This window comes from Ranitomeya variabilis, chromosome 7 (assembly GCF_051348905.1).
Source record: "Ranitomeya variabilis isolate aRanVar5 chromosome 7, aRanVar5.hap1, whole genome shotgun sequence".
Classification (NCBI taxonomy): domain Eukaryota; kingdom Metazoa; phylum Chordata; class Amphibia; order Anura; family Dendrobatidae; genus Ranitomeya; species Ranitomeya variabilis.
This window is the reverse complement of record NC_135238.1, coordinates 97,138,510-97,158,778: the sequence shown is the minus strand read 5'-3', so window position 1 is coordinate 97,158,778 and position 20,269 is coordinate 97,138,510. Positions and strand designations below refer to the sequence as shown.

The 20,269-nt window shown below is 45.3% G+C and overlaps 1 protein-coding gene across 3 annotated transcripts in view; it reads right to left on the bottom strand.

The window, feature by feature from the left end:
- Positions 1-19,868, bottom strand: part of WIPI2 (WD repeat domain, phosphoinositide interacting 2) — a 195,741-nt gene extending 175,873 nt beyond the window's left edge. Inside the window, exon 1 of one of the 3 annotated variants that reach the window (XM_077275602.1) lies at positions 19,565-19,868. In XM_077275602.1, the coding sequence (XP_077131717.1) occupies positions 19,565-19,638 (74 nt within the window). In that variant the 5' untranslated portion in view covers positions 19,639-19,868. The remainder of the gene's footprint in view (positions 1-19,564) is intronic. The other 2 variants (XM_077275603.1, XM_077275604.1) reach the window with 2 other exon arrangements.
- Positions 19,869-20,269: the final 401 nt, after the last annotated feature.

Genomic DNA, 20,269 nt, shown 5'->3' with positions numbered 1-20,269 from the left:
CATTGATTTCAGCGTACTTTGGGTGAGTGCCACGTCTGCTTTATTTTAGCATCAATTGTTACTCTATTTCTGATACATGTTGAGCACCACCCTGGAAACGCTTAGAATATACGTGTCATAAGTCTCAATAAGAATCCTTCCTCACTAACTGAGCCTGCGAATATAGTACTACCTTGTGCCGTTCATTTCTGGACTTGTTGTTAACTCCAATGTATAATGCTTTCATCCTACCACAATGTGCAGGCCAGACCGTTACGACGTACCTTCAGTTTCAGGAGGGAGTAATCAAGGTACTAATCTTTGGAGACCAGGAAGGAGTGGGCCTCAGTAGTTTTGGAACTGAAGATGCTTATATCGTACCAGGCCAACATTTCCCAGAGGTGGTGCCTCAAACCACAAAAAAGGAAGGTCGCAAAAGAGGTGCCGAGTGTGTTACAGAAGGGGGATCCCACTTATTAAAGCAACACCTGCACCGACAAACCTGGCCTATGTATTAAAAAAAAAAAGCTTTTGACTGTACCGCACATCCATGAACTACTAAATTCATTTCTGACTTAGGCTACTTTCACACTAGTCCGTCGGTACGGGCCGTCGCAAACCGTCGGCCCGATGTACCGACGGACATTGTGCTAATTAATCACAACGTGGACAGCGGATGCAGTCTTACGACAGATCCGCTGCCCAGTGTGTTGAGCGGAAAGGAGGGGGCGGAGTTTCGGCCGTGCATGCGAGGTCGAAAATGGCGGACTCGACGCACAAAAAAAGTTACATGGAACTTTTTTTGTGCCGACGGTCCGCCAAAACACAACGCATCCGTCCTACGATGGATGCGACGTGTGGCAATCCGTCGCAATGAGTCGCTAATGAAAGTCCATAAAGAAAAAACGCATCCTGCGGGCATCTTTGCAGGATGCGTTTTTTCTCCAAAACTACGCATTGCGATGTGCGTTGAACGACGCTAGTCTGAAAGTAGCCTTACACAACTCATGTATGCCAACCTGCCATATACTGCACAACTGACTTATGCCAAACCTGACGTAGACTACATAACTCACATATGCCAACCTGATGCTCTGTACACTATTTAAATTTGCTGCTACATTATACAATTCACACACGAGGACACAATAGATCAATTCCAGTATAGAGAAACTTGTGGATAGTTTCCACTGTTTTAGCACATCAGAGTCTCTCCAAAAACGACATGACTCACGTAGACCATTACATCAAAGTCTGCATTCCAAAATGTCACTCCTTCCCTTTAGAGCCGCAACATTATAAAGTTCTGTGAAGCACTTCGGAGTTCAAGGTGCTCACCACATATCTACACAAGTTCCTTGAGGGGTCTAGTTTCCACAATGGGGTGTTTCTACTGTTTAGGCACATAGGGGGCTCTCCAAACGCAACATAGCGTCCGCTCTAAATTCCAGTCAATTGTGCAATCAAAAAGTCAAACAGTGCTCTGCCCCTTCCGAGCTCTGCTTTTCCCCCACATATCAATTATTGGTGTATTCAGGAGAAATTGCACTACAAATTTTGAGGTACATTTTCCCTGTTACCATTGTAAAATAAAAAATGTGGGTCTAAAGTAAAATTTGAGAAAAAAGCTAAATGTTAATTTTCCCTTCCACATTGCTTAAGTTCCTATGAAGCACCTGAAGCGTTAACAAACTTCTTGAATCTGGTTTTGAGCACCTTGAGGTGTGCAGTTTTTACAATGGTGTCATTTTTTGGTATTTTATGTCATATAGGCCCCTCAAACTCAATTCAAATGTGAGGTGGTCCTTAAAAAATGGTTTTGTAAATTTTGTTGAAATAATGATAAATCACTGGTAAACTTTTAACCCTTATAACTTCCTTACAAAAAAAATTGTGTAAAAAATTGTGACGATGTAAAGTAGACATGTGAGAAATGTTACTTATTAACTTTTATGTGTGACATATCTCTCTGATTTACAGGAATAAGAATCAAGAGTTTGAAAATTGCGAAATTTTTAAACTTTTCGCCAAATTTCCTTTTTTTTCCACAAATAAACGTAAATCGCATAGAAGAAATTTTACAGCTATCATGAAGTGCAATATGTAACAAAAAACAATCTCAGAATCAACAGAATCCGTTAAAGTGTTCCAGAGTTATTACCACATAAAGTGACACTGGTCAGAATTGTAAAGTTTGGCCTGGTCATGAACAGCTTTGGGGAGAGAAAGGGTTAATAAAAGTAAACAAAGCCTGACTATCACCATACCCCATCAATCTGTTTAAAGGTACCTTCACACGAAACGACTTTGTAACGATATCGCTAGCGATCCGTGACGTTGCAGCGTCCTCGCTAGCGATATCGTTTCGTTTGACACGCAGCAGCGATCAGGATCCTGCTGTGATGTCGCTGGTCGCTGAATAAAGTCCAGAACTTTATTTGGTCGTCAGACCGCCGTGTATCGTTGTGTTTGAAAGCAAAAGCAACGATACCAGAGATGTTTTACACTGGTAACCAGGGTAAACATCGGGTTACCAAGCGCAGGGCCGCGCTTAGTAACCCGATGTTTACCCTGGTTACCAGCGTAAAAGTAAAAAAAACAAACAGTACATACTCACCTGCGCGTCCCCCAACGTCTGCTTCCTGACACTTACTGAGCGCCGGCCCTAAAGTGAAAGTGAAAGCACAGCGGTGACGTCACCGCTGTGCTGTTAGGGCCGGAGCTCAGTCAGTGTCAGGAAGCAGACGCTGGGGGACGCGCAGGTGAGTATGTAGTGTTTGTTTTTTTTACTTTTACGCTGGTAACCAGGGTAAACATCGGGTTACTAAGCGCAGCCCTGCGCTTAGCAACCCGATGTTTACCCTGGTTACCCGTGGACCTCGGCATCGTTGGTCGCTGGAGAGCTGTCTGTGTGACAGCTCCCCAGCGATCAAACAGCGACGCTGCAGCGATCGGCATCGTTGTCGCTATCGCTGCAGCGTCGCTTCGTGTGAAGGTACCTTAAGTAAAGAATGTCTATCCTACTCAATGCTCTGCCATTGTTTTAGGTAAACTATGCGTGCCCAATTCAGCTCCCTTGCTGTTTTTACATTTCAAATTTTTTCATGAAATCAAATTTAATTTTTTGGTCAGAACAGTCAATATTTTTTCAGACAAACATTTTCCACTAAATACTTTGATCAAATTGCCCTTTTTCCAAAAATATTTTATGGTTTTACAAGTCTTGCATTGGTGGCCTAAAACCTTGCATTGTTCATGCATGTATGGTGTAAGCAAAGCCGATCTTTCCTGAAAAACGCAGCAAAAACCTAGCGAGAAAAGCAGAAAAAGCTAGCAAAACCTGCTATTTGTTTGCAGATTTTTTACTGCCAAGAGGTCAGGTTTTGGCTCCATAAAAAAAAAAAAAATCAGCAAAAAAGCAAGGTGTGAACATAGCCTTATACAGACAGACACCGCCGGATCATATACCAGAAGGCGTTCACAGTGCCTCCATTTGCCTCAATTTGGCGAATCCTCCATCGGGGGTTCCGTTTGAATCACAGATATCCGAGAATTACAAGTAAAATATGAATATGTCCAACTTACTAATATATTTGTATTAAGACAATTTTAAAACTCCCAAACAGTAGTGAAGTGCCTACTTGGATATTTATGGGACTAAAATAAGGATTTTAATAATAAAGATTTTATTAACAGACTGGACTGTATGAATAAACAGTCTATATCAATATGTGAACATAATAGGACAAGGTTTATATATACAAATCAGCTGCAGTGTGGTCAGTGCGGGTTTAACCCCTTCACCCTGAAGTCTGTTTTCACCATTTTTTTTTTAGGGACCACCTCAAATTTGAGGGGACTTTGATGGCCCTATATGACAGAAAATATCGAAAAGTACACCATTCTAAAAACTGCACCCCTCAAGGTATTCAAAACCACATGCAAATAGTTTATTAACCCTTCAGGTGCTTCACAGGAATTAATGAAAGAAAAAATAAAGATATAACGTTTTTTCACAAAAAAATTCACTTTAGATCCATAGATACAATTTTTTTTATTTTCATAAGGGTAACTTGAGAAATTGCTTGATATAATTTGTTGTGCAATTTCTCCTGAGCATGCCGATACCCCATGTGTAGGGAAAAACCACTGTTTGGGAGCACGGCAGGGCTTGGAAGGGAAGGACCGCCATTTGACTTTTTGAATATAAAATTTTCTGGAATAATTTGCGGACGCCAAGTCACGTTTGGAGAGCCCCTGATGTGCCTAAACAGTGGAAACCCCCAACAAGTGACCACATTTTGGAAAGTAGACTCCTCAGGGAACTTATCTAGATGTGTAGTGAGAACTTTGAAACCCTAGGTGTTTCACAGAAGTTTAACGTTGAACTGTGAAAAAAAAACCCAAAACATTTTACCCAGAAAGAAAGTTTATTAGCAGGACAAAATGGACCTCAAAATTTATTGTGCAATTACTCCTGAGTTCACTGATACCCCATATGTGGTTGAAAACTACTTTTGAGGTACAGTGCAAAGCTCAGAAGGGAAGTAGCGCCATATTACAGTACAGACTACACTTGTTTGAGGGCGCCATGTTACATTGGCAGAGCCCCTGAGGTGCCAGTACAGCAGAACCCCCCATAAGTGACCCCATTTTACAAACTAAACCTCTCAATGAATTAATCTAGGGGTGTAGTGATCATACTGACACCACAGGTGTGTCACAGAATTTTAGACCATTGGGCACCAAAGAGAAAATAATTACATTTTTACCACCAAAATTGTGCGTTAGCCCCAAATTTTACATTTTCATACTGGGAAATGGGTAAAAAAAAAGGCACCAAAATTTGTCCGACAATTTCTGCTGAATGTAGAAATACCCCATATGTGGCTGTACAGTATTGCTTTGCCATACGGAGAGACTCGGGAGGGATAGAGCGCTATTTGCCTCCTGGAGCTCAAATTTCCCTAGAATAGTTTGCGGACTCATTATACAAAGCATCCAATTGCTAGAAAAGCAGAACACCCCCCCCCCCCCCCCAGTGACATTTGTTGTTGAGTGAAAATTGCAAACTGCCGTTGTAGTGGTCAATACGCTGTAGTGACTAGAATGTTATGTCCAGCACATGATTCCAGAGACTTAGTGCTACCAGTACTGTGGAAGACTCCTATATTTCCATTAACAGATGACAGACCTGAGTGGGAACTTGTTTTTTTTGTGGATTGAATTGAAGCTTTTATTGGAAACATTTTACATAACGTTTGGGATCACACTTATCCAGCGCTATACGCTGACCACTTACTTTGGGGTTTCCATCTAAATCTCTAAGTGACGTGATTCAGATGAAACCCCAATAGATCCACTCACTATAATGAGGCAGCAGAGTTACTCTGTACTACGTCTGGCCTCTGGTCAGCGGTGTCCTTCTTTTCAAAAGTGCACAAAACTGTGTTCGACCGCACATTTATGCTAGCCTAAAAAGACGGACACTGCAGATCACAGGTCCTATGGCGTCCACAGAGCCTCCATCTGCCTCATTATAAGGAATCTTCCGCCAAAGGTTTCGTCTGAATCACGCATTTCAGAGATTTACATGGAAACCCTGGTGTAAGCGCTCAGCGTAGAGTACAGGATAAATGTAAGCCGAGCCTTACTGTGATCTTTGGGAGGCAGAATGGAAACATCAAAAGCAGAAGAATTAGTTTTATTTATTCTTTAAACCGTTCCTCGTGCACTATAAGTGATTAGGTGACTTTATTCTTCGGGTCAGTGCAATTACAGCTATACCAGATTTATATCGGGTTTTTATGTTTGGCTGCTGTCACACACTAAAAAACGCTTTTTATTGCAAAAACTAGTTGTTGCATCCCCATATTTTGAGAGCTATAATTTTTCCATATTTCAACTGAAAGAGTAATGTGACGGCTTGAATTTGGTGAAACGAGTTGACGTTTTTATTGTTAGTATTTTCAGACATGACATTTTTTGATCGCTTTCTATTCCGATTTTTGTGAGGAAAAATGAACAAAAACCAGCAATTCACGAATTGCTTTTTGGGTTGTTTTTTTTATACCATTTCAAGTGTAGTAAAATTGATAAGGCAGTCTTATTCTTTGGATAATTACGATTACAGAGATACCACATTTATATATATTTTTTATTGTTTTGGCGTTTTTACACAAAAACTTTTATAGAAAAAATAATTATTTTTGCTTCGCTTTATTCTGAGAACTATAACTTTTTTATTTTCCGCTGATGGAGCTGTATGGCAATTTGCTTTTTTGCGGGACAAGATTATGTTTTCAGCTATACCATTTTTGTTTATATTCATCTTTTTGATCGTGTTTTATTGCACTTGTTCGGCAGTATGATGATAAATAAAAAACAAGGCAAAAAACAATGTTTTATTGTTTTTACGGTGTTCACTGAAGGGGATAAATAGTGGGACAGTTTTATAGTGCGGATCATTATGAAAGCGGCAATACCAAATATGTGTCCTTCTATTGTTTATTTATTTTTTATTTATATAAATAAATGTATTTATTGGAATAATATTTCTTTTTTTGGTCTGTATTTGGGGATTTAAAAAAATAATAATTTTCAAACTTTTTTTTTTTACATTGTCCCAGGATGGAACATTACTGTACAGTATCAGATCACTGATCTGATACTCTGTAATGCTCCTGCCCTGCAGAGCATCATCTGGAAGGCAGGAAAGTAAGGTGTCTCAAATCCTGCTTGAGCATGCACTGACACGCCACCTTTCCTGGAGGACTCCGAAGCTATTTTGCAGCCGAGGGTCCCCATGGAGACCATCAGGACAACGCGATAGCAACCCCAGTGGGCTCCCTGCACGATGATACTCCATGTCGCTGTCACTACTGACAGCAGCATCAGAGGGTTTAAATGCCCGAGATCGGTACTAGCACTGATCGTGGGCGTTGCTGCAGGGTGTCAGCTCTCACAGCGTGAGGCCGCAAAATATATACAGGGTGGACCAAAAGTAGTTGGACAGAAAATAACATTTATTTTGATTTATATATAAAATTATATGTACTAACACAAGCATAACATTGACAATTAAATTTTATTCTGAACAATAATACAAACACCCCTTAAATTTTATCAATGCAGGTGCTCAAACTGTTTTCCATAACAATTTGCACAGCTTTGAAGTCTCTTGTCTCTTTGGGGCTTGAGTACCAAATGTTTCAACCCAATTTACTCTAACTGTTTCAGCATTTTGAGATTCCCAATACTCTTAAAATCCATTTTCTTTAATCTGTATTTAAATTTTCCAGGACGTCCCTCCTGACAGCACCACCAGGAGGTTGTCCTTCGTATCCTTGATAGAGGACGGGAACACAGAAAAGGTTAAATAGCCCCTCCCCACCTCCACCCTCCAGTGTTTTTCCTGTCCCTATCAGGGACAGACGCAGGAGAGAGTTCTCCAGAAGAATTACCTGGATGTCGCGGAGCAGAGGCTCCCGAAGGCGGTCCTTCCTCCGGGAGTGGGCTCTGGACCGCCGGGGTCCCGATGGAGGGATTCCTGCAGGATTGCAGACCGACAGAGGTCCCTCACGTGATCCAGGTAGAGCTATGTGCTCCCATCAGCTGCCTCATCCCTTCATTAAAAGGGCTCTGAGACAGCAGCTACTGCAGCGGTGCCGGGCAGGTTCCCGGCCAGTGCTCCACGTGTGCTGTGATCTGCAGCATCCCCCTGAACTTCCGGCTCCGATGGCATCTCTCGGAGAGGGCGCGCTGGGCGATCACTTCCTGCGGCGTGGCCAGCCGGATCGCTGGGGTTTCCGGAATCTAGAACCAGGATAACCTGCCGGAATGAAGGGGAGAGCCTGGGACACGCAGAAAATACAGTGTTCCAGGCCGGTCTGCGTGCGTTCCAGAGGACGCATGCGCAGTACAGCTGGGACCTTCAATCACCGGAAAACTGCAGCAGCTGAGCTCGGGAGGAGGACGGGTCAGATGATTTGAACACAGGTGAGACTATTTAGACAAGGACAGTTGACAGCACATTTGACCCAGTAGTCATGGAGGGTGCTAATCGTCAAGACGTGCCAGTCCTCAGAGCTCACCCCTGAACATGTAAGTGATACATAGTGGGGTTTATTAGGACTAGTCGGATACAAACGACAGGGCCCTCTTATATGTCTATTGCAGGATAAAGAAGCGCACAAGCGTACAGCAGCGGTGACCAAGCGCAAGACCGTTAGATGTCCCTTATGCTCAAGCGAACAGCCAGAAGGACATTCTAAAAAACTATGTGACGGCTGTATGTCGGGACTACTTAAAGAAGAGCAGACCTCCTTTCTAGACAGCATTAGAACTATGATTAGAGAAGAGGTACAGACTACGGTATCATCTCTGATGCCAGCTGAATCCCCCCGCCCTAAAAGACCCAGGTGGGAGCAGGATATTAGCTCAGAAGAAGGAGAGGTCTCAAATTACTCTATTTCAGACTCTGCAGAAGGCCAAGGTCCGTCAACTTTGTTCCCAGAAGAGAGGAAGAGGTATCGGTTCTCTTCTGAAAACACGGACATACTACTGCAGGCTGTCAGAAACACCATGAAGGTGGAAGAAGCCACAGAACCTCTAACGGTTCAAGATGAAATGTTTGGCGGGCTTAGAGCTCGCAGGAACAGAGTATTCCCAGTAAATCACCACATAACGGAGATGATTCTGGAAGAGTGGGAGGACATGGGGAAGAAACTCATAGTCCCAAGAGATTTTAAACACCGTCTTCCATTTGACCCAGATGAGACCAAAGTATGGGAATCCGTGACAAAAGTCGATATACCAGTAGCTAAGGTCTCTAAGAAGACTGCTATACCGTTTGAAGATTCGTCTGGTCTCAAAGACCCTATGGACAAAAGATCAGAAGATCTCCTTAAAAAGGCCTGGGAGGCATCGTCAGTCATCATGAAGGCTAATATTGCGGCTACCTCAGTGGCCAGATCAATGTCTCTATGGGTAGAGAAACTAGAAGACCAGATTAACAATAAAATCCCTAGAGAGGAGATCCTAAAGTCGTTACCATTGCTAAAGATGGCGACGGATTTTATGGCTGACGCCTTGGCAGAATCAGTTCATTTCACAGCAAGGAACAATGCTTTATCTAATGCAGCAAGGCGCGCTCTATGGCTCAGGTCATGGTCCGGGGATACACAATCGAAGAACAAACTCTGTTCAATACCCTTCTCCGGCCTTCATGTATTCGGACCTGTATTGGACGAACTGCTTGAAAAAGCAGCAGACAAGAAGAAAGGCTTTCCTGAGGAGAAACCAAAGAGTTCGCCGCCCTTTCGTGGGACTCGTTCCCATCCCAGACAGGACTATAGAGGGAAAGGTGGACGATGGAGCTACCCGAAAGGGGGTAGAGGAAGAGGTACTTTCCAGGATCAGAAGCCAAGATCCAACAGACAATGACGCCAGGACAGTAGGTGGAAGACACCAATACTTTTCACAGGGCTGGCGAGAAATTACTCAGAATTCATGGATCCTAAGCACGATAGAACAGGGATACAAGATAGAAGTCAGCCATTTACCTCCCAAGAGATTTTGTCTGACTCAAACCCAGTCTCCGACAGTTCACCAGAGACTTCTAAACAATATACAGGACCTTCTCCAGTTAAGAGCCATTATCCCAGTACCCAAATCTCAAAGATTCAGGGGACACTATTCAAGCCTGTTCTCTATAAAGAAACCAGGCGGACAACATCGTACAATCATAAACCTAAAACCACTAAATCAGTGGGTATCGTACAAACAGTTCAAGATGGAGTCCCTCAAATCCGTTATACCTCTAATTCAAAAAGGCTCAATAATGAGCACACTAGACCTAAAAAGTGCTTACTACCAGGTCCCCATCTACTCCTCTCATCAACAATATCTCAGATTTGCTATAAGGAACCGAAATCACATAGAACATTTCCAGTTCAGGTGCCTGCCATTTGGCCTCTCATCTGCTCCAAGAATCTTCACCAAGCTGATGGCAGAAGTGATGGCCTTTCTAAGAGAAAGAGAGATCCAATCGTTCCTTATCTGGACGACATTCTTCTTATAGCAGACTCCCCTCAACAACTGGAAAGACATCTGGCAACAATCAGGTCAATCCTAGAGAAACTGGGATGGCTAATAAATCTAAAAAAGTCAAATCTCAAACCAGAAACAAGGAAGCTGTTTCTCGGAGTGATTCTGGACTCCATTCAGGAACATTCGTACATCCCACAGCACAAACAAGAATCAATCAAAAAAGAGATTCAGATATTGCAGAAACAGAGGCAAACCACCATAAGGAAGGCCATGAGGGTGCTGGGCTTGATCACATAATGCATTCCCAGCGTCCAGTGGAGTCAGTATCATTCAAGACCCTTGCAGCAAGAAGTCCTTTCACCATGGGACGGCAGAGACTTATCTCTAGACAACAGGGTGCTCTTATCCAGAGAGGCAAAAAGATCACTGTCATGGTGGACCGAGGAAGCAAACCTCGGGAAAGGAAGACCCTGGAGAACATCTCCATGTGTAAACATCACCACAGACACAAGCCTCAGAGGCTGGGGAGCCAATATGGAGGGAAGCTACTTGCAAGGAGATTGGCCGGAGTCAATAAGCAGCAGGTCTTCGAATTACAGAGAGCTCAGAGCAGTCTGGGAAGCCCTAAAGAGATAACAGGGAATTCTAAGGGGCCAACATGTCCGTATCTTCTCAGACAATTCAACAACAGTAGTCTTCCTACTTCATCACGGAATCAGGGACGCCCAAGACATCGTCACTTGCAGAACTTGTCAGACACAATCTTCTCCTGGGCAGAGCTCACTGTGAAGTCAATAACAGCAGTTCACCTGAAAGGCACCGAAAATCAGGTAGCCGACTTTCTGAGCAGGAAAAAAACTATGTCCCACAGAATGGTCATTAAACCACAAGGTCTTTCTTCAGTTAACCCAACGCTGGGGCTTCCCGGAAGTAGATCTATTTGCTTCAAGACAAAATACAAAAACAGAGAAGTCCTTCTCTCTAAATCCAGGAGACAGGTCGTGAGGGATAGACGCCTTGGCCCAGGAGTGGGACATGAACCTAGCTTATGCTTTTCCACCGTTGGTTCTGGTACCAAGAGTCTTGAGGAAGATTCAGGAGAGCCAAGCATCAGTAATCCTAATTGTACCATACTGGCCCAAAAGGAGCTGGTTTCCCTTACTGAGATGGATGTCCCTAGAAGAGCCAGTTCATCTACCACTAAGACCGGATCTTTTATTTCAGGGCCCTTTAGTTCATCAGAACCCGGAACTACTACAGTTAGCAGCTTGGATCCTGAAAAGGACATCCTGAGATCAAAGGGCCTTTCAGAACCTGTCATTTCTACCATCCAAAATAGCAGGAAGCCAGTGACTTCTGCAATATATAGGAAGATATGGAAGAAGTTCTGTTCGCAAAGTACGTCTCCTGTATCAGTATCTGAGGGCCCAGATATGCCGAGAATTCTAGACTTTCTTAAACCAGGCTTCGATAAAGGATTAAGACCCAGTACGCTAAAAGTACAAATTTCAGCTCTCAGTTCTTTCTTTGACTTCCAGTTGGCCAGCCATCCCTGGGTAATGAGATTTGTTAAAGCCACTTAGCGTCTTAGACCCACAATACGCAGCTCATTACCGCCCTGGAATCTCAGCCTAGTTTTGAACGAGCTTTGCAAAGAACCATATGAACCACTAAATCAAGCAGACTTGAGAGCAGTAACCCTTAAAGCCCTCTTCTTAGTGGCAATAACATCAGCAAGACGTATTGGGGAAATTCAATCCTTCTCCATTAAAGACCCAAATCTGAAGATTCAAGATGACTGCATCATCCTAAGACTGGATCATGCCTTCCTTCCCAAAGTGGTGTCTGACTTCCATAGAAATCAAGAGATCGTTCTACCTACCTTTTGCCAAAACTACAGTAATGAGAAGGAGTGTTCTCTGCACGCATTGGATGTTAAAAGAACAATACTCCACTACTTAGAAATCACAGACAGTTGGAGAATAGACTCTAACCTCTTCATCCAGATGAATGGAAGAAACAAGGGGAAGAAGGCGTCCAGAGCTACACTAGCTAGATGGATTAAGTCAACTATTAGTGCGGCCTATATCTCGGCGGGGAAATCCCCACCAGAAAGCCTCAAAGCACACTCGCTGAGAGCAATCTCAGCTTCATGGGCAGAAAGCGCCGGGGATTCTATGGACCAGATCTGCAGATCCGCAACTTGGGCTAGGTCAAATACCTTTTGTAAGCATTATAAGTTGGATGTCATACCAAACCAACAAACTACGTTCGGGAGGAAAGTCCTCCAAGCTGTAATCCCACCCTGAAATAAGGAGTTATTTGGTATTTATCGTGGTGGTGCTGTCAGGAGGGACGTCTTGGAAAGTAGGAATTAGTCCTACCGGTAATAGTGTTTCCAGCTGTCCATCATGACAGCACTCCTTATATACACTCCCTTGAGGTTCCTGTCTGATATGTGATGTAAACATGTGTAGAGAGGAAGTTCAATAAAATAGCGTTGCATCCATCCTGGTGTGGAAAATCACTGAAGGGTGGAGGTGGGGAGGGGCTATTTAACCTCTTCTGTGTTCCTGTCCCAATGAAGGATACGAAGGACAACCTCCTGGTGGTGCTGTCATGATGGACTCCTGGAAACACTATTACCAGTAGGACTAATTCCTACTATTTGCCATTATGGGTTATCTGAATTGAAAACAGGTTTGGGGAGATTTATCTGTGAAAACTGGACCTGTGAAACTGACTCAATTGCCCTTAGCAACCAATCAGATTCCACCTTTCATTTTCCAAAGAGTCTGTGAAGAATGAAAAGTGGAATCTGATTGGTTGCTAAGGGTAACTGAGTCAGTTTCACTTTACACCATGTTTGATAAATCTCCCCCTTCATAACCCTATTACACATACTGTCCACCTACTTTTGGACCACCCTGTATATTAACATTTGCGAGAACGCAGCTCCCGCAGAGCAGTATATACAGTACAGACCAAAAGTTTGGACACACCTTCTCATTTAAAGATTTTTCTGTATTTTCATGACTATGAAAATTGTACATTCACACTGAAGGCATCAAAACTATGAATTAACACATATGGAATTATATACTTAACAAAAAAGTGTGAAACAACTGAAATTATATCTTATATTTTAGGTTCTTCAAAGTAGCCAGCTTTTGCTTCGATGACTGCTTTGCACACTCTTGATGAGCTTCAAGAGGTAGTCACTGGGAATGGTTTTCAATTCACAGGTGTGCCCTGTCAGGTTTAATAAGTGGGATTTCTTGCCTTATAAATGGGGTATGGACCATCAGTTGTGTTGTGCAGAAGTCTGGTGGATACACAGCTGATAGTCCTACTGAAAAGACTGTTACAATTTGTATTATGGCAAGAAAAAAGAAGCTAAGTAAAGAAAAACGAGTGGCCATCATTACTTTAAGAAATGAAGGTCAGTCAGTCTGAAAAATTGGGAAAACTTTGAAAGTGTCCCCAAGTGCAGTGGCAAAAACCATCAAGCGCTACAAAGAAACTGGCTCACATGAGGACCGCCCCAGGAAAGGAAGACCAAGAGTCACCTCTGCTTCTGAGGATAAGTTTATCCAATTCACCAGCCTGAGAAACCGCAGGTTAACAGCAGCTCAGATTAGAGACCAGGTCAATGCCACACAGAGTTCTAGCAGCAGACACATCTCTACAAAAGAGGAGACTTTGTGCAGCAGGCCTTCATGGTAAAATAGCTGCTAGGAAACCACTGCTAAGGGCAGGCAACAAGCAGAAGTGACTTGTTTGGGCTAAAGAACACAAGGAATGGACATTAGACCAGTGGAAATCTGTGCTTTGGTCTGATGAGTCCAAATTTGAGAACGGATGTACTCTACATGCCTAGTTCCCACCGTGAAGCATGGAGGAGGAGGTGTGATGGTGTGGCGTACTTTGCTGGTGACACTGTTGGGGATTTATTCAAAATTGAAGGCATACTGAACCAGCATGGCTACCATAGCATCTTGCAGCGGCATGCTATTCCATCCGGTTTGCGTTTAGTTGGACCATCATTTATTTTTCAACAGGACAATGACCCCAAACACACCTCCAGGCTGTGTAAGGGCTATTTGACCAAGAAGGAGAGTGATGGGGTGCTACGCCAGATGACCTGGCCTCCACAGTCACCAGACCTGAACCCAATCGAGATGGTTTGGGGTGAGCTGGACCGCAGAGTGAAGGCTAAAGGGCCAACAAGTGCTAAGCATCTAAGGGAACTCCTTTAAAATCGTTGGAAGACCTTTCCCGGTGACTACCTCTTGAAGCTCATCAAGAGAATGCCAAGAGTGTGCAAAGCAGTCATCAAAGCAAAAGGTGGCTACTTTGAAGAACCTAGAATATAAGACATAATTTCAGTTGTTTCACACTTTTTTCTTAAAGGGAACCTGTCACCCCCAAAATCGATGGTGAGGTAAGCTCACCGTCATCAGGGGCTTATCTACAGCATTCTGGAATGCTGTAGATAAGCCCCCGATGTTACCTGAAACAGGAGAAAAAGATGTTAGATTATACTCACCCAGGGGCGGTCCGGGTCCGATGGGTGTCTCAGGTCCGGTCCGGAGCCTCCCATCTTCATTCCATTACGTCCTCTTCTGGTCTTCACGCCGCTGCTGTGGCGCAGGCGTACTTTGTCTGCCCTGTTGAGGGCAGAGCAAAGTACTGCAGTGCGCAGGCGCCGGGCCTCTCTGACCTGTCCTGGCGCCTGCGCACTGCAGTACTTTGCTCTGCCCTCAACAGGGCAGACAAAGTACGCCTGCGCCGCAGCGTGAAGACCAGAAGAGGACGTCATGGAATGAAGATAGGAGGCGTCGACCGGACCTGAGACACCCATCGGACCCGGACCGCAGCGGGACCGCCCCTGAGTATAATCTAACGTCTTTTTCTCCTCTTTTAGGTAACATCGGGGGCTCATCTACAGCATTACAGAATGCTGTAGATAAGCCCCTGATGACGGTGAGCTTACCTCACCATCGATTTTGGGGGTGACAGGTTCCCTTTAAGTATATAATTCCACATGTGTTAATTCGTAGTTTTGATGCCTTCAGTGTGAATGTACAATTTTCATAGTCATGAAAATACAGAAAAATCTTTAAATGAGAAAGTGTGTGTTAGGGCTAGCGGAACGCACCAAATAATTAGATAGAATAAGGTGCGTTCGCAGCCCGGGGTCCACCGTGCAGAGATGGAACCTGCTGCTAAGTAATGACGGACTATATGGCGGTACAAAGAGGATACACACATGGGTTAACTTCACCCTGTATGAAGAAAGCGAACCCTGTTACGTCACAGGGTCGCGGTACCGCACAGAGAGCGCAAGCAAGGATTCACAGAACTCTATCCCAGGACACAGGATTAGAGTTCGTGTAGACCTCTTACGATCGACACCACAATTGGGGTATCAAAGTAACTAATATGCACAGAAGTGCGTGCTGTGCCACACTGGCGGACGCCACTAACCACCCAGACTTGGGTAAGGTAAGCGCTCTAATATCACACGGCGCTGCACTGGCGGTCACAGCAGTTAGATGCTGTTTTACGTGTGGCTTTGTGCTGATAGCTCAGCCGGGCGCTAGATAGCAGACATCCACCTTTCGTGAGCAGTCATACACAAGGGAGGGGATGTTTAAAGAACGACTTGCACTCATCAACACACACACGTTTTCAAATGTATACTAGTGCATGGCCGTGCGGCCATGCAAACCTTTTATAGCTGCAGCAAGGACAGGACCTTCCCAGAAGGATCAATGGGAGTCAGCCACAGAAGAAGAACACCTTCAGGACCTTCCTAGAGGACGAATAGGATTTGCTGCAGTATCTAAGCATGTGACCCCTGGACCTCCAATGGGAGGTCATCCCGTGGGCACTCTCAGAAAGGGAAAAGCTGGACTTAGTCCAAGAAAGACCTGCTCGCTGCTGGCTACAAGGACAGAGCCTGGAAGGGCAGTAGTAACCAGTCGTCCAGCCTGAGCTAGACACTGGGACCGACGTCTCCGCTGAGCAGACTCCACTGCGGCTGGAGAAGAATGGGAGACCGCAGCGGAGATGGTTCGAGATTCCCTCTGTGCAGAGGCGGGAACTCGACACCTAACAGTGTGTCCAAACTTTTGGTCTGTACTGTATACGCCACATGTCGAGAAGGGGTTAATGAATGGGCTCGGGGCAGAGCTGAGAGGAGCGTACTTTCTCTATGGGCTCTTTCACATGTCCTGATATTTACGATACTGGAAAAACTGTTACTGGATATATCAATGTCTGTATGTTTGAAAATGGTGGCATACATGTGGCAACCACGTGCCACATCAGTATCACATGTACTAGTGCCTGAGAAAAGCTGGCACAGTTTGCGCTGCTCTCAAACGCCAGGTGCTGAAGATAGCTCACATCATTGTCCCCTGCTCTTCCTGTGATCAGCGCAAGCAGGCGACAATGGTGAGAGTTGTATCCAAATGTAAAATTATGCATAAAATAAAAAATTACATTATTTTCACCTTAAGGCTATGGTCACACTATCAGTATTTGGTCAGTATTTTACCTCAGTATTTGTAAACCAAAACCACAAGTGGGTGAAAAATACAGAAGTGGTGACATGTTTCTGTTATACTTTTCCTCTGATTGTTCCAGTCCTGATTTTGGCTTACAAATACTGATGTAAAATACTGACCATATACTGACAGTTTGACCATGTCCTAACACCTAATCTGCTGAAGAAATTGTCCCCTATAAACATCAGCTTTTCTCAGGCACCAGTAAGTGTGATACTGATGCGGCACGCGGTTGCCACACGTATGCCACCATTATGAAACACACAGACACTGATATCTCCAGTACCAGTTTTTCCAGTATCGTACCAGGGGAACAGCGAACACGGTACCACTGATTCCCAGGCGCCGGTACTTATCACAATGATGAGACACAGATGTCATACGTGTGTCATCAGTGTGCGGGACGTTTTGCGGCCCGTGCTGTAGCTAAAAACGGACATGTCAGTGTATTTTGCTCATGGACACACAGTCCGTGGAAACACACTGACATGTGCACAGACCCACTCACTTTAATGGGTCTACGTGCTTAAGTGTCTCCGGTACGTGTGGAAACCATCACCACATGTACCGGATACACTGGCATGTGATCACTAAAAGTCTGCAGCCGACTGTGACATAACAATATCAGGTAACCAACAGAATACAGGATGCTGCGATCGAATGAACAGCGACAGTCTGGGAAGGATATTTGTTTTTATTTTATAATGCACAGTATGACTGTTAAGAAGGAGTTGTTCAGTAGAAGATTAAAGGTTTGCAACCACTTATTGTAATTCACAGAACCTACAATTAAAGGGGATGCCTAACACTGGACAACCCTTTTTTAACTTCCCCAGTGTGCTGTACAATGTAAAGAAAACAAAAATCTACAGTTACCTCTGTTCTCAGTGTGGTGTAGCCCACTGGCCTCCTGACATAAACAATGCCAGCTGACTGCTGGCAGCCAATAGGCAGCTGTTGATAGCCTGCAGCTTTTACTGTTCTTCCGCTCTGGCGGAATGGTGGAAGCTGCAGCAGACACAGGTGAGGATAGTGGAGAAGGACCAGACCAGAACTTAAGCAGAGATTTATTAGGGCGCAGTCAGATGACTGTATAGACCGGACTGCAATGGCCGGGTGTCTGCTGACCCAAGCATGACGGTTTCATGTATTTCTAATCTTGAAATTTTTAATGCAAAGTAAATTGCAGAGCTGCTTATGATAACAAGAATTTGGCAATTTTAACAATTTGCGAACATGAGACGACCCCTTTAACAATCACAGGAGAGAGTTAAATAAAGTAAATTAACCATGCACTTATTGAAGAGGCTTATGCTCACAGTAGGGCTAACTCTCACGTGGACCTGTGGCAGTTATATTTAACCTGTCAGCACTATTTTACCCCAATCTGTTTATCTGAACATGTAGCTCTTGTAATGACAAGCCAAGCCATAACTGTAGGCAAGTGGTAACCAATCCATTCTTCCAATACCGAGAAATCAGTGTTTACACCGCAAACGAACCTGAAGTGCTTTGGACGCATGAAAGCACTTTCCAAGCATCTGTCACTCCGGCTCTACTCCCCGCCCAGAGCTGCCTATCCATTCAAAAGCAGATTTTTCGGCAGATGAGGAAGGGACTGGCTTGCGAAAGGTATGGCTGGATTTATTTTTGCAAAAGCTCAGTATATAGTTTTGGGCAGAGGGGGTGGAGTACAGCTGGCAGATTCACTTTAAAGAGTAATTCTGCTCTCAGAAAAAACAGTTCCAAACTGAATTTTACTCACCATCTTCAGGTCCAGCGTAGTCCTAGACTCCTGTGTAGATGGTATGAGCCACTGAGATCACTGATTGGCTGCAGCGCTGTCGACGTGACAACGCTACAGACAATAAGATATCAGGACCAGTGACCGAGATAAAGCATTGAACCAGGGAGGGTAAATAAAACAGTTTTTGTTTTCTTTAAATTGCTGCTTTGGAAGGTTTTCTGAAAATGGAAAAACACTTTAATAGCAAATTCTGTCTGATCTTTCTGACTGTGTGATAGTGTATAAGAAATTAAGATTTGGGCAAGCTCAGTGAAAAACCTAAAAAACGCTACAAGGGTGTAAACGTTTGGATGGAGTCATGCCGAAGTGTTAATAATGGTATTAATCCTATTATATGAAGAAAGCCGATTACTATCTGGAGAAGCCATTCTGGGTCCTGAGGACCAGTGACATACGGGGAAGGTGGCCGATCCGCGCGCGGCGTGACATACGGGGAAGGTGGCCGATCCGAGCGCGGCGTGACATACGGGGAAGGTGGCCGATCCGCGCGCGGCGTGACATACGGGGAAGGTGGCCGATCTGCGCGCGGCGTGACATACGGGGAAGGTGGCCGATCCGCGCGCGGCGTGACATACGGGGAAGGTGGCCGATCCGCGCGCGGCGTGACATACGGGGAAGGTGGCCGATCCGCGCGCGGCGTGACATACGGGGAAGGTGGCCGATCCGCGCGCGGCGTGACATACGGGGAAGGTGGCCGATCCGCGCGCGGCGTGACATACGGGGAAGGTGGCCGATCCGCGCGCGGCGTGATATACGGGGAAGGTGGCCGATCCGCGCGCGGCGTGACATACGGGGAAGGTGGCCGATCCGCGCGCGGCGTGACATACGGGGAAGGTGGCCGATCCGCGCGCGGCGTGACATACGGGGAAGGTGGCCGATCCGCGCGCGGCGTGACATACGGGGAAGGTGGCCGATCCGCGCGCGGCGTGATTCCTATGTATAATGGAGCAGCTAAGGCTGAGCACACAGCCCCCCCATCACCTATACCAGGTGCACCCTGCATATCTGGGCCCACCACCCCGGACGGACAACCACCAGAACCCTACAGGTGAGCCCGAGAGCCACACGTCTCAGACACGACGAAGCAACACGTCTATGGCAGCGCACAAACAACCGACACTGTGCCACCAGCGCTCACATAGGACCCACGTACGTGTTATCTTGGTTGAAATTCGCAAACAAAAGCTGCGTGGCTCCGGTCTCCACGTTCTGCCTCGCCAGGTTCATGGTGAGACCGCGCACAGAACACTAAGCTGCTGCAAGCTCCGTAATGTGCGGCCGCTCATTCCTTGTTTACCGGCCTGGACGTAGCGGCGTACTGCGCATGCGGGCACCTACTGTGAAGCCGCCAGTGCGCAGGTCTGCAAAGGGCACCAAATCAAAACGTCATTTCACGAGCGCCATGTAACCGTGGCGCCTTAGGTTTGTGTCAACAGTGGATTCTCTTCTGTAAAGTCCTCCCCACAGCAACGCCAAGGTGCACAGCTCCGTGGTGAGGGGAAGAGAATGGAGGTGGCTGCAGGAGCTGCTCATAGAATCTCCATACTACAGAACAGCCTGCGCTGAGGACCCTGCGCACATAGCGGCCAGTGAGGCACAGGACTGCATAGTCGAGACATAGTGATCCCCGACAGAGGCGTAGCTAAGGGTTTGGATGGGGGTCGTAGCTTCTGAGTGGGCCCATAATTGATAACCCCGAGTACAACTATGGTGGCACCCCCACCCCCCCAATAGTGGATGCAGGAAACCTCAGCAGAGGACCGCGCTGTTACTAATGAAACTCTATACAAAGACCAGCACTGATATTACCGCCCTATAGTGACCACAGGCGAAGACGTACCGACGGTGCAGCTGCATT